Here is a 13,752-nt window from a genome sequence, read left to right as displayed (position 1 = left end):
CCAGGATGTGGCTCTGAGGGAAGGGCCTTAGGCAGACACCAGGGTTGTGTTAGCTTCGTTCAGCCCTGCTAAAGAGGACTAGCTAGGCCTGGGGCATGGAGGAGATAGGCCCCTCAAGACCAGCAAAAGAGTATGGGACTTGATGTTAGGAGCCTGACATGTGGCCCTGGCTTTGCCATCAGCTGGTGGTGTCCTCTGAGTAATGTCTTGTCATCTTTGGTTTTGGAGCTGCTCCTTCCCCATTCTGCCCATCTCCTGAGACCTGCAAGGAGGTTTTTCTTATCAAAATTTAGGTCACTTGGTCTGATGGGGGATACTTCTTGGTGCTAGAGATAGACTGGTGATGGTGATGGGGGGGGCCTGAGAGTATGAGCTCCTAGGCACTTCCATGGAGTATAGGGATCCCAGGGGAAGGATATCCCAAGGAAACACTTCTGAGCCCTTGGGATGGACAGTTCCCTACTCTCTGTCCCAAGCTCAGTTAAGCTGGCAGCTGGTTTTCCCAAGCATCACTCTACTGAATGCTGCCCCTGCCCCACAGCTCTAGCACCACACTCTTGCACACATCCAACTTGTGGGGTTCATGGGGCAGCTAAGAAAGAAAAGCAGAAAAAAAGGGGTCTGGTGTTTCAGACTGGAAGGGATTCAATTTAACTGAAAAAGTCCAGACATAAATCTAAAGGAAACATTGAAAAAACAGCCCACCTTTTAAAGTCCCTATAGGGAGGATTGAGGGGAGAAGAAAGAGCCCCTTGGGACAAAGGACAGCTGTTCAATCTGGTCTAGGGAGTAGGGGAGGACACTAGGTCTGAGTACTGACCAAGGTAGTGCAGGGGGCAAGCCTGGAACACACTCAAGAACTTGACGTTAAAGATCCCAATTTGATCTTAGCCCACTCTTTCTGTCCCAGATACAGAGACTGGCTGATTGCTGCTGCCCCCTCCACTCTGAGGCCTTCCTCCAGCCCCCATTTGGGGGAAGGACCCTGAGTGGTGGGAATGAGTATGAGAGAGAGAGAGAGAGGAGAGAAAGAGAGACAGAGAGAGAGAGAGAGAGAGAGAGAAAGAGAGTTTCATGTACGCTTTGCTTACCCCTTCTCTCCCAAATACCCTCTACTGCCTCACAAAGTCACCCCTGCTCTCTGCCTCAGTTTTCTTAGTGGGGTGCCATAGGACACTGTCGTGGCAGTGCAATCTGACTTGTATGAGGGCTCATTGCCAAAGTCTTAGAAGAAAAGTCAGGTAGAGTCAAAGTTACCTTTGAAAATCCTATGAATAGACCTAAAAATAATCCCTTTCTCTCAGCTTCACATATGAACACTCCCCGCTAAGTGGCTCTTATGCCCCCTGAAGTGGCAGAAACTCTGAGTGGACATTCAGGATCCCTGGGAGAGGCATGCCACATATTCTTATGTTTCTTCCAGGATACATCTACTGCCATCTTTGGGGCTGCAACCACACAGATGTGAAGAAATTACTTAGAGAGAAGATCAAAGCAGGTGATGGGGACATGGCTAAGGGGTTGTGGATAGTGGGGATGTCTGACTTTGAAGTCAGACCTGGACTCCTGTCTGCCTCTATCTCTACCTTTTATTTCTCTTCCTCTCCCAACAAGGTCCTCCTTCTCCCATAGGGCTAACCAGGCCTGACAAACATACTGCCAGACCTTCTCCTGCTAGCAAGTCACTGCCAAGGACGTGCAGTCAGGTGTGGTTCCTGGTCAGGACATCTGCATTGTCCCTGGAGGGCTTGCACATTTCAGGCATAAAATGACTTACCTATTGATTCTACCTGACTTTTCTTCTAAGACTTTGGCACTGAGCCTTTATACAATCAGACTGTATTGCACCCAAAGTGTAATCCTTGCCACATCAGTGTTCTGTAGTGCCATGCTGCAGAAACTAAGGCAGAGAACGGGGTTACTTTGCTGGCCCTGCCACATTGCATCTGGGGAGGGCAGGTCAGCCTTGCCGAGGTGATTCAGGAGGGACCTTGTCCTCCTTGCCTTGGTGGTACCAGGTCTGTGAAGAATTCTTATTGTAGAGGCATCCAGCCAGCACCTGGATTGCCTTTCTGTGGACTACTCCATGAGCCACAGGATCCTACTGTTCTACCCTCAAGGCTCCAGCCTGGCCTCCCCATACAGATCCAGATTTCCCTAGAGACTGTGTCTGAGAATGAACCTTGGCTGTACTGTCACCTTTCTACTGGCAAGTTCCTATCCTTGAGGCCTCAGTTTCCCCTTCTGTGAATCCAAGGGGCTGACCTACTGGGCACCCTTTAAGGGACCTGCCAAAGATGTGGGCTGTATGTCTTAACCAACAGCAGCACCTCATTCTAATACTAACATAGGAAGTATACACAGAAAGTGCTCAGTTAATGCTCCTGGAATTTCAACCCTTTCTAAGCACCTAACCACCAAATCTGATCATTTCTGCCACATCTGGGATTATCTCTCCATTGGGCAGCTATGTGTTGCCAGGACAGAGAGGAGCTCCCATGGTTCCTTGTCATGTGCAGGGCCAGGTGAAGGCATTTCACAGATCCTGCACTGCTCCTGGCACTGCCTGAAGGTAGGTGCTAGCCTTGGCAGATAAGATCAAATGCAATGAGAATGAATGGTAGATGCACATGGGCACACCTCTGTGACCTTCATTGAGCACCATCCATTGATGCCACCTCCACCTCCCTCTTCAGAGTAGAATCAAGGATGCCAGGTTTCTGCCTGCACCTCTATAAGAGCCAAAATGGCATATAAACCCCTTTTGCAGAGACTCAAGGCTGGGAGTTGAAGGTGTGGAGATGCCCCTTGCTTCCAGACCATCCTAGGGCTTGGGACTTTCAGGCCTCTGGGTATATCTTGTTATAGATAGCACCTGATGGCCACATGTTATGACTCCATTTGCACACCATGGAAACTCACGACTTGGCCATTTCAAAAGTTCTCAGGGCAAGCTCTCTGTGGGCCCAAGCTCTCAGGCCCACAGGTCACAAAGTGATATTTTATGCTGGCTAACATTTCTAGGCATTTCCCCAAGTCAAGTATATGATCAGATGCCTTGAGGCCTCACATCAACGTTATAAGGGTCACCCCCCCCCCCGCCAATGTATATAAGAGGAAACTAAGGCTGTAAGGAAACCAAGGTTCATAGGCATAAGGAGGTTAGATGACTGTCCTAAGGTCCTTTGTTAGGATGGATGACTTGAGCTGGCTAGATATTCCTGGCAATAATGTTCCAGGGTTCAGTGAACCCCTATTAAACCATCAATGATGAGGGATAAATCCAACAATTTCATTGTATACCACAATGAAAACTACAGGACAGTGAGAGAAATGAAAGATGAGCTAAATTAACAAAGGAGATGCAAGGCCATGATTCAGATATCCGTTCTCTCATGTCCATCTAGAGGTCTACTATACCTCAAGGAGGCTTTCTGTGGAAACTGGTATATGTACAAACAAGCCAGTCATGAAGAATAAGAAGGGGCTGGCGCTAGCATGACCAGTGGTCAAGGCCTTGTTAGCAAACTAGAGGGAGAATAGAACATGGCCCTGGCCATAAAAATCCACTCACATCTGACCAGCACCACTGAATAGGGTCTTGAGAGAAAGCCACATGTAGACAGTGAGCTAATTTATGATGATGCTGATACAGCAGTACATGGGCCTTTTCAAAAAGGGTGCTGAGTCAAACTGGATATCCGGGTGGGGGGAAACTGTACCTTGACCTTGGCCTCACATCGGACACAAAAATTGATGCCAGATGGAATACAGATCTACATGTGAAAGGTAAGCTAATAATTCTTTAGAACAAACCAGAATATCTTTATGACCTTGGCATAGTCAAAGTTTCTTAAATAGGACACAAACAGCACTATCCAGAGAGGAAATGTTTGATTAACTGGACCACATGAAAATTAAGACCTTCTGTTCATCAAAAGACGCTATCAAGAGAGAAGAAAGGCTTCCTGCACAGGGGGAGGCAATATTTGCAATATGTACCTACGTACACATACACTAATATATGTATCTGACAAAGACTCACATCCAGAATTTATAAAGATATAAAGAACTAAAAATTGATAAGACCTCCCCAAATATAAAACTTGCAAAATAGGTGGTCATTTTTACAGAGGATGATGTATCTGATTAAATAACAACATATATTAGCAGTTAGGTTATTGGAAATTAAAATCACAATTTGATGCCACTAGACATTTATCAGCATGTCTAAAAAGGAAACAAGGGAAACTGCTGAGTGTTAGGATGTGGAGCCACCAGAATGTTCAGATATTGCCAGTGGGAGTGAAAATCATATAGATGCTTTGGGAAATTGGCAGTATCTATTAAAACTAAACATATGCTGGCTTGGTGCCCATAACGCAGTGGTTAGGGTGCCAGCCCTATACACTGGGGCTGGTGGGTTTAAATCCGGCCATGGCCTGCTAAACAACCATGACAACTACAACAAAAAAATAGCTGGGCATTGTGGCGGGCACCTGTAGTCCCAGCTACTTGGGAGGCTGAGGCAAGAGAATCGCTTAAGCCCAAGAGTTTGAGGCTGCTGTAAGCTGTGATACCATGGCACTCTGTCTCAAAAACAAACTAACAAACAAAAAAATTAAACATATGCCTATCTGGTGACCCAGCCATTCCATTCCTAGGCAGATACTCACCAAAAATGCAGGCAGACACTTACCAAAAATACATACATAGTGTTCTTAGAGCTAATGATAACTTCACACTGGAAACTGTCCAGTGGCCACAGATAGTAGAATGGATAAACAGCGTAGGCCATGCACACCATAGAGGATCAGACAGCAAGGAGCATGAGGGAGCCAGTGCTCTTCTCAGTCCTGTGGGGAGGCTTATAATGTCACAGTGAACAAAGGACGTCAGACACAAAGGTGTATGCACTGTGCAATTCCAGCTAGTCATTGCTGCTAGAAGCCAGGCTTGTGGTTACTCTTGGGGTGTCAGTGACAGGAAGTGCAGGGGCTGTGTGGGGCTTCTGCAGCTTCCTCTAGGTGCTGCTTATGTGGGTCCCCAGGGAGTGAAAACACACTGAGCTGTGAACTTGAGCATCTGAGAGTTTAAAAACCACCACCCTGTACCAGGATAGCCCTTTCTAAGCCTAACTGGACAGATGGACAGACCAGGTCTGCAGAGAGGCTGGGCCTTTTTCCTTGCTCCTTGCTCAAGGGGCTGCATCCCTTTGGAGTTCCTGACTAGGTAGCCTCAGGGCTCCATCTTCTACATGCCCTGTGGCTCTGTCTGCCCTGCCAGGTCTAGGCAGAGCTATTTGGGAGCTACATGGGAGCTATTTGGGACCCACTCTCAACTGTCAGAAGTATCTCCATGACAACAATAGTGCAGTTTGTCACTTTGTCCTTTAGGCACCTCTGTTGCATTGTGTCACATCCTCTAACACTGCCCACCTGGCTGAGGACCTAAGCTGCATCACAGCTCAGAGGCCGTGGAGAGGGTGGAAACAGGCCAGAGCACCCTGGGTTGGGGTGACCATGCTGGCTCTTCCCTTGCCAAGAAAGTGAGAAACCATGCTGCTTCCCTCTGGACCATCTACCTAGATAGTGTGGCTCCCTCCCCAGAGCAGTGGTTCCAGGAGGCCAGCTGTGTCCTCTTCATGTGCTCAGATGGAGGAAGCACAACTCAGAAAGGTTAGGGGGCCTGTGGGGGTTGCTGCAGCTGGGCTGAAGCAGGCTGGGAGCCAGATCACGGGCATCCGATTCCCAGTCCCATCTCTTTCCCACTGAGCCACTCTGCCTCGCTTTTAATTTAATTAGGAGAACATTTAATCCCCCCATGCGTTTCAGAGACGGGTTTGAGCCTGGCTGAGGCTGTGTGGGGCTCTTAACAGGGATCCTGTGACTCATGCAGCCCTGCATAGCCCTCCCGAGTGAGCTCCCACAGGGTTTCATTGGCACCTCAAGCAGACGAGGTGGTCTGGAGCTTTGTAGAAGGCAGGACACCAGTCTGGAAAGACAAAATGGTCTCATCTGTTCTTGGCAAGCCCCTTTCTTCATCCTTCTGGACACTGGTCCCAGAATGGCCTCTCTATCCTTTCCCACCAAAGTTCATAGGGTGAGAAGGCAAGGGCTCAGTTACTCATAGAGGTATAGTGCCTGGCACCCCCAGCATCTGTGGAAGTGGGCCACAGTGGGCCTGGTATATCCAAAATGTCACAGGCAAAGCCGGTCCTTTCAAAAGAGCTAGCCCGTGGTCCATGGATCCAGATTTAGGGCCAACTTTGTGACATTTGCCCCCATTTCCAGAAGGCACAAGCGGCCCTGGCCTAGCTGACAAACACAGAATTCAGGAGACATTAGTAGTGATGTGGATGAAAGCCAGGCCACAGAGGCCTCACTGGAAAAGAGCAACTTGAATGTCTTGGCGTGAGATTCTGCAGGGTCCAGGAGAAAGTTGAAGACATGGAAATTCTAATTAACGCATATGGGGCTGGTTTTACTCAAGGATTTGTGAAGCTGTCATGTTTCAGGAGGCCAGGCAAGCACATGCTGACCAGGGAGGTGCTCATGGTCACCTGGTGGGGGTCTTGCAACTTTCTCTGCATTCCCTGTGTATAGCCTTGGGGCCCATGGTCCTCCCCCATGCTTATCTCCATTGACAGGGTGCTCCCTGAATGTCTGCCTGCAAAGTAGGATCTGGGAGGTGTCTAATAAACGGGAGCTGGGGCTTGCTAGTCTAAGATGCTGCAACAGGAAAAAGAGAGACTCTTCAGGGAAACCACACAGCTGGGGTGGGCACGCATGGGCCAGTGGGTTCATGGTGGGCCTGGCCCCTTGGGCTATCTTAGGTGTTCTTGTGCAACTGACGGGCCAGAGGTATGGATTCCAGGCCAGTCATTGCTGGCTTGGCAGCCAAGGGTGGGAGGTGAGGAGGACTTAACAAAAACATTTATAGCCTGCCAAGGCTGTTGGAAGATTCTCACCCAGGCCATATTTATATACAGCCCCCATGTTCAGAGCTACAAATCCTCAAGCTCCTGGCCTTGTGTCTCAGCATCCCTGGGAGAGATCTACAGCCCTTGCTTCATCTCAGAGCTGAGGGGCACTCTGCATGGGTAGGGGGCAGTTCCTCAGTGCTTGGGACTTTGGGGGTTCTGGGGAGAGAGAGGCTGAGAGGGGCTTTATGTGTCCTGCTTTCTCCAGATCTTAAGGGCACAGAGATTTGGTACTGAGGGCTTTGGGCGCCGAAGAAGGTCATAGCTGCCCAGGCTGAGTACGTCCTGGGGAGCTTGCTGAGGCAGAGATAACTCAGCAGATAATAGGTGAGTGGGAATCTGATGGCTGCAGATGAGTGACAAGGGTATTTAGATGACAGAATACCACATGTAAGGCACAAGGGCACACAGAGTTATTGTAACCCTCCATCACATGTCCTGCCACTACCATTGGTGGGCAGAGAACAGTGAGTAGAATAGGATCTTGGGAACTCATCCTGGCTCCTGTTGGGGGTCAGGGCTCCCCTGCTCTCATGGAGACCTCCCACACACTGTGCTTGGAAGGCCTACAGACTGTACTTCCCCCTTGCCTCTCAGAAGCTCCACAGCAATGTCCTGGGTAGGAGACACAGGTTCAGGGAGCTTGAGGTCCCATTGGACTTGGGAAGAAAGCTTCTGCCTGAAAAGTGTGTGAGGATGAGATTCAGCCCACCCAAAGCTGGGTGCCCCTAGGCTTATGGGAAACAGCTGGCCTTGCCTACCAGCTGGGAGACAGCAAAGCTGTCTCCCCAGCACCTAGCCCCTGCTTGCCAATGATACTAGGCTTGCACCAGGCCTGTTCACTAACTCCTTGACTTCCCCCCCACCTCCTCACCGGCCAGCAGACCCCGGAAAGAGGAGCTTTGCCCAGCCCCAGGGACCTTCCCGTAATCAAGGCTGAAGTGACCTCACCTCCCTAGAGCCCTGCGGGCGGGGAAAGATTGAGATGGAAACAAAATGTGTCTTTATTTATGCTTTTAATTTGAATTCTGGAACTAGCCCAGCATGGTAATACATTTAACATCAGTAAAATGCTGAAGAAAAATGGATCTGTTTTTCAGTAACTGCCTCCCACCCACTCTACCCCCATGAGACCCCTGCACACATCCCTGTCCCTCAAACATACACCAGGGCGTGTGCCTCTCAGTGCAGGGTCCAAAGGGCCAGGCTGCCTACAGGAGCTTAGCTGCATCCCCAAGCAGCTGGAGCCGAGTTTAATTACAGGCATCAATCACCAGACAAGCTGAGCTGTGCAGGATGCAGAGGAATGTGGCCCTGATGTGGGCAGGAAGACCTGACCTCTCTACCCCCACTCCTCATCCTGCTGGTCTGGGCCCTGAGTAAACATAGTACCCGCTGGCTGTCTTCTCCCCTTGATGGGGTGGGGCCTATGCCCCTTTTTGTCTTGGGGGCACCTGGGTTTTTAGCCTCAACACTTTATACCGGCATTCCATCCTCTCCTCTAGGCTTCCCTAGAGGGATAATATCCCCAACTCTTGGGGATGCAGGCACTCAGATACTCTCATGCCTCAACCCTAATTCTGCCCTGACCCAACCACAATGCCCCTTTGTTGAAACCTCATTCTCCCCTACCCCAGCTTCAACCTCAGACCCATCACACAAGCACTGAGCCTGGGATCCTTCCCATCTTCCCAGGCTGGCTTATATCTACCTAGCTGTTGCTTTTGGAAGGTCCTATTCTGGGAAAAACCTTGATAGGCAGGGACCTGGCTGGGTGATGACTGGGGTTTCTGCCTTGCCTTGGCCCAGATAGCACTGGAGGCAGTGGGGGAGCCAACCTTGACCCCAAGAGGCCACAGGTGTGCTGGCCTGAGAAGGTCCCTACTAGCTTATTGGATGGTACTGTGCCAGGCCCACAGGAAGCAGAGGGCTTGGGGGCTGTTCAGGTCTCTCAGTCTCTGCCATTTTGGAGGGGGACAAGAAGTGGCCTAGTGACCAGGTGACACCAGAGCAAGGTGGGCAGTCTTTGGCTTCAGTGGCCTTAGTGTGTTCTATAACAGCATGGGCAGCCCTTGTTCCTGAAGGGGTGATTGTGATTATAAGGTAGTAGTAGGCTTGGCTGTGGTCTACATCAGGGTTAGTCCTTTACAACCCTTACCTGGCCTTGGCCTCCCTGCAGGAGCTTCACAGGACCCAGGAGCAAGGGAACTAGTGGGCCTAACTTCCCAGTCTAGATGGGTGGTGGGTGACAGCCTTATCCTCCCAAGGTGTGACTTTGTACATGTCTATAGGCTGGTTCATGGCCAAGAATATGAAGGTGAATGAGCTCTAACAAGAGGAAAGAGTAGCTGGGAAGACAAGAAAGGACAGTCTGAATGGCCCCATGAGGCCTGGGTGGTGTCTGGGCCCAAAAGCTGGGGACGTCCCAAGGTTCCCAGTGTACGCTTGGCTATCCTCTGAGTAGGTACTGTACCCATGTTGTACGCAACACCAGTCACAAAACCTTGTTTGCCATTTTGGGGTTTCTCACACCCAGACTTTGTGCAAGCCTTCATCACAGAGTACACTAGTGTTCTGTTTTCTGGACCCTGTTCCTGCCCAGCCCATCTGGGCTCCCACCCTCTTCATAACTCTGCTCTAGCCCACTGACCTAGTCAGTCCATCAGACTGTCTTCAGCAGGGACCCGATACTCTATGCCCTAGTTCCAGAGTGTCCATGACTAGTTTCCCTTTCTTCCTAGTGACCTGATTGCTCTCTTGAAGCTTGTGAACACTTCCAGTCCACACACTGCTAACCACAGGGAGCTGCCAAACCTCCCTGTGAACGTGCAGGCCTGGAAACATGGTGAGGCAGTCCTGTATGATCATAATTACACCTTAAGATAGCCTGTCCTTCCCTGGGGATGGCCTCATTCTGGCTACCTGCCCTTGCTAGTCCTGTGGTTATACAAGCAGCCCCTGGCACTGTGGGTCCTGATTTCTTTAGTCACCTGCAACGCTAAGCCCACATCTGGCAGGCAGCAAAGGCAGGAGGCCCCAAGCCCCATTAGGACAAAGGCGCACACATTTCAGCACAACCTTCTGACCCTCAGAGAGTCTGAAGAGCAAAACATTGTTTAGAGACCTGTCAGTAAAACATGGAAAGGAAAGAGGCCAGCAAGTGACTCTCTGAAGGGCTGAGAGTGTCACTCACACATCCTGGCACAAAGACACTTCTCAAGGGGAATCCCCAATGAGACAGTGGTCAGAATGGGCCTGAGTATCTCACTGACCTCCACCGCATGGTTAGTACCACTTGGTGCCCTGGCTGGGGGCAATGAATCACATGTCACACAGGAATCACACCATGGCTGGGTACCAGGGGTTGGCCTTGAGATGCCGTGACAGCAGGAAAGGATGGGCATGTGTCCCAGGCCAGCTGTGCCTCAGGGGAAGGCCAACTGGAAGGCATAGAAAATCAGCCATTTCCTCAACCTGAAGGAGCCCCTGAGGACAGCAGCAGCAACTGGCCGATTGTACCCAGCATCTGCCCTGTCTTTGGACAGGATTCCATGGGGAAGTGCTAAAAAAACAAAGTCGTCTTTTTTGAAGGGGGCAGGAGTGGGGGATAGGGAGAGAAAAACAATCCTTCAGACGTTCAAAGCATGAAAACAAGTGGAAAATGATCAGTCTGGTTTTCCATAAGTCAAAACAGAAGGATCATGTTCCCAGACTTGGTGGGAAGTGTCCCTGCTCTCCTCTTCTGCCTGGTGCCTAGGCGCTGGGGCCAGAGCAGGCAGTGAGTGTCAAGCTCTGGGTAAGTAGGCAGTGCCTCAGCCAGACAAGTCTTTTCCTAGTGCCAAGGTAGCTTTTCTGAGCCCCATACCTGTAGGGCCCACCTTCCATGGGTACTCACTGTGAGATGTGTGTGATGGGTGTCAGTAGTGTCTCCCCTTCCAGGTCCAGATCCTCAGCAAAGCTGTTGGTTCTTATGAAGTGGGCTGTGCTCACTTCCAGCAGTGTGGGGCTCTTTCTCACTGCAGAGAAAGTTGGGGGATAGCATGTTAGGTCTCTACCCTAACCTGCCACTGCTGTGGGACAAACCTGTGATCTCCCAGGAGGACCAGGTGAGGAGTAGGGATTGTGCCTGGAAGCTCCTACCCTGATAGGCTTTCATATGGGTGAGTTTTTAAGGTGGCCCCCAAGTGCCTGATACCTCAATGTCTGAGGAGGCTTCCTCAGTTTGGTAACTGCCTGGGGATGAACTTAGGTGTCTAGGACTTACTCCACCTCAAACTCTGGGTCATTCCCCTGGATCACACCTAACATTTAGTTAAAAAATAAAACAGATGACAAGCATAGGAAGAGTCACCAACTCCCATCACCATGCTATCACACTCATACACTGAGCAATGGGGCTAGGACAGACAGGATTAGGATCCCTGCCTATGAAGTGTAAGCCTAGGAGGGAGGGACAACCACAAAATGAAAACATGATACCACATAAACACCTGCACTCAGAAGGCAGCTCAAGATTCCTGGGTCCACTCCTTGGTGATGCTAAAATATAGGAGGTCAAGGGTCTGATCTGCATTAGTCTCCACTCTATCCACTCTATCACCATTTGCTCTGGACTTAATTTTTTTCATTTAAAGTTTTGATTGCAAAAAAAATTAAGTATTTGTTGTAAGTAGAATAATTCAAACATGCACAATGGCTCTCCTCCCTCCAGGTCATCAGTATTGACTCCTGGCTGATCTCTAGTTCCTGGCCCCTCTACTCATCCTAGCAGCGAACACCAGGTGGGAGTTGATTTTATACACTTGAAACTGGGACGGCTCATATCCCTTGGTTCCTGTCACTCTGTTACATGCTTGTCTAATTTTTCCCAAGGTATACAGACATGGATCTCATTCTCATTTTAGTATTTGCCTAATAGTTCATAGTTTAGATTGGCCAAAGTTAATTCAACTGTTCTGTATTTCATGGACATTCAGTCTCTTTTATTTTAAGCTACTTCTTCACACGAGGATGAAATACCCATCTTTATTTTAAAAAAACTGACATATTGGAGCAGGATGAAAGGGTGCATCCTTGGTAACTTTATAGATGTTACTGGATTGCTTTTCCAAGAAGTTATAGAAGTTCAGACTCCCTCAATTTCCCCACATCCATGCCTAGATGAACTGTCAGCACCATTTGCAAGGACCACCAAATGTGGGTAAAAACTGAGGCCCTGCTGTCATTTCCTTCTGTTTTAGAGGCTTTTATGTACTTGGTGTCTGTCTGGATTTCCTCTTGCAAAATTTCCTATTCATATCCTTTGCTTATTTCTGCTTATCACTTTGTAGGATTTTTAAAATATATTAGAGATATTGACTCTTTTTTTGTGTGAGGCACAGGTATCTTCCCCAGGCTGTCTTTGGTCTTTTAACTTTAATGATTAATTAATTCACTAATTAGAGACAGGGTCTCTGTCTTCCAGGCTGGAATACCGAAGTACAATCATAGTTCACTATAACCTCTAACTTTTGGGCACCAGCGATCTTTCTACCTCAGCCTCCTGAGTTGCTAGGACTACAGGCATGCACCACTATGCCTGCCTTCCTTTTATACATTCTTTGCAAAGATGGGAATCTCACTATGTTACCCAGGCTGGTCTTGAACGTCTGCCCTCAAGTAGTTCTCCTACCTCAGCCTCCCAAAATGCTAGGATTAGAGGCATGAGCCATGGTGCTTGGCCTTAATTATGTTGTGTTTTTATCATAGAAAATATTTTATGTTTTTTAAAATGATGCATTTTGCTTTATGAAAAAGGAAGTTTTTCCCACACCAAAGTAATAAAACACTCTCCTAAATTTATTCCTAATGTAAATATATGAGTGTGTTATGTGTATATGTGTAAATTTTAGGACATTTAGCATTTGTGCCTAATGTTGGAGATGACTGATCAACAATTAGACAATGAAAAAGGTACTATACACAATCTTACTTTAAAAAACTAAAGCATAAAACTGTAAAATTTCTTGAAGAAAATAGAAAATCTCTGGGATCTTGTATTTGGCAGTGAATTTTGAAATACTACACCAAATGCTTACCCATAAGAGAAAAGGAATCAACAAACTGGACTTAATCAAAATTAAAAGCTTTTGCTCTGTAAGAGATACCATTAATGGAATGAAAAGACAAGCCACAGACATGGAGAAAATATTTGCACAACACCTATCCTGTCAAAGACTTGTACCCAAAACAATTACAATTTGACAATAATGAAGCAAACATTACAAGTAAAAAATAGTTTAAAAACAAGCGCGCAAAAAGATACTCAACCAAAATCAATGCTCATCATGGAAATGCAAATTAAAACTGCAGTGAGATAACACCATGGCATTATTAGAGTGGCTAAAATTGAAACCTGACAACAAGCACTCCTGAGAATGTAGAGCAACTGGAATTCCAACATGTTGCTGGTGGAAAAGCAAAATGGCACGGAGACTTTGGAAAACAGTGTGGTGATTTCTTATAAAGTTACACGTATATGGGCGGTGCCTGTGCCTGAAGGAATAGGGCGCTGGCCTACTCCATATACCGGAGGTGGTGGGTTCAAACCCAGCCACAGCCAAAGACTGCAAAAAAAAAAAAAGTTACATGTATACATACCACGTGACCTAGCAGTTGCATTCTTGGGTATTTACCCAAGTGAATCGAATGTTTGTGTTCACCAAATTCTGTACATAAATACATATAGCAACTTCACTCACAAGAGCTAAATATGGGAAACAACCAAGATG

The 13,752-nt window shown here is 48.2% G+C and overlaps 1 protein-coding gene across 3 annotated transcripts in view; it reads right to left on the bottom strand.

Moving 5' to 3' along the window:
• Positions 1-13,752, bottom strand: part of KCNQ1 (potassium voltage-gated channel subfamily Q member 1) — a 408,725-nt gene that overhangs the window by 170,548 nt on the left and 224,425 nt on the right. For all 3 annotated transcript variants that reach the window (XM_053560814.1, XM_053560813.1, XM_053560815.1), the window contains one exon: positions 10,878-10,998. In XM_053560814.1, the coding sequence (XP_053416789.1) occupies positions 10,878-10,998 (121 nt within the window). The remainder of the gene's footprint in view (positions 1-10,877; positions 10,999-13,752) is intronic.

The sequence above is a fragment of the Nycticebus coucang genome, chromosome 14 (assembly GCF_027406575.1).
Source record: "Nycticebus coucang isolate mNycCou1 chromosome 14, mNycCou1.pri, whole genome shotgun sequence".
Taxonomy (NCBI): Eukaryota; Metazoa; Chordata; class Mammalia; order Primates; family Lorisidae; genus Nycticebus; species Nycticebus coucang.
This window is presented reverse-complemented; position numbering and strand designations above follow the sequence as displayed.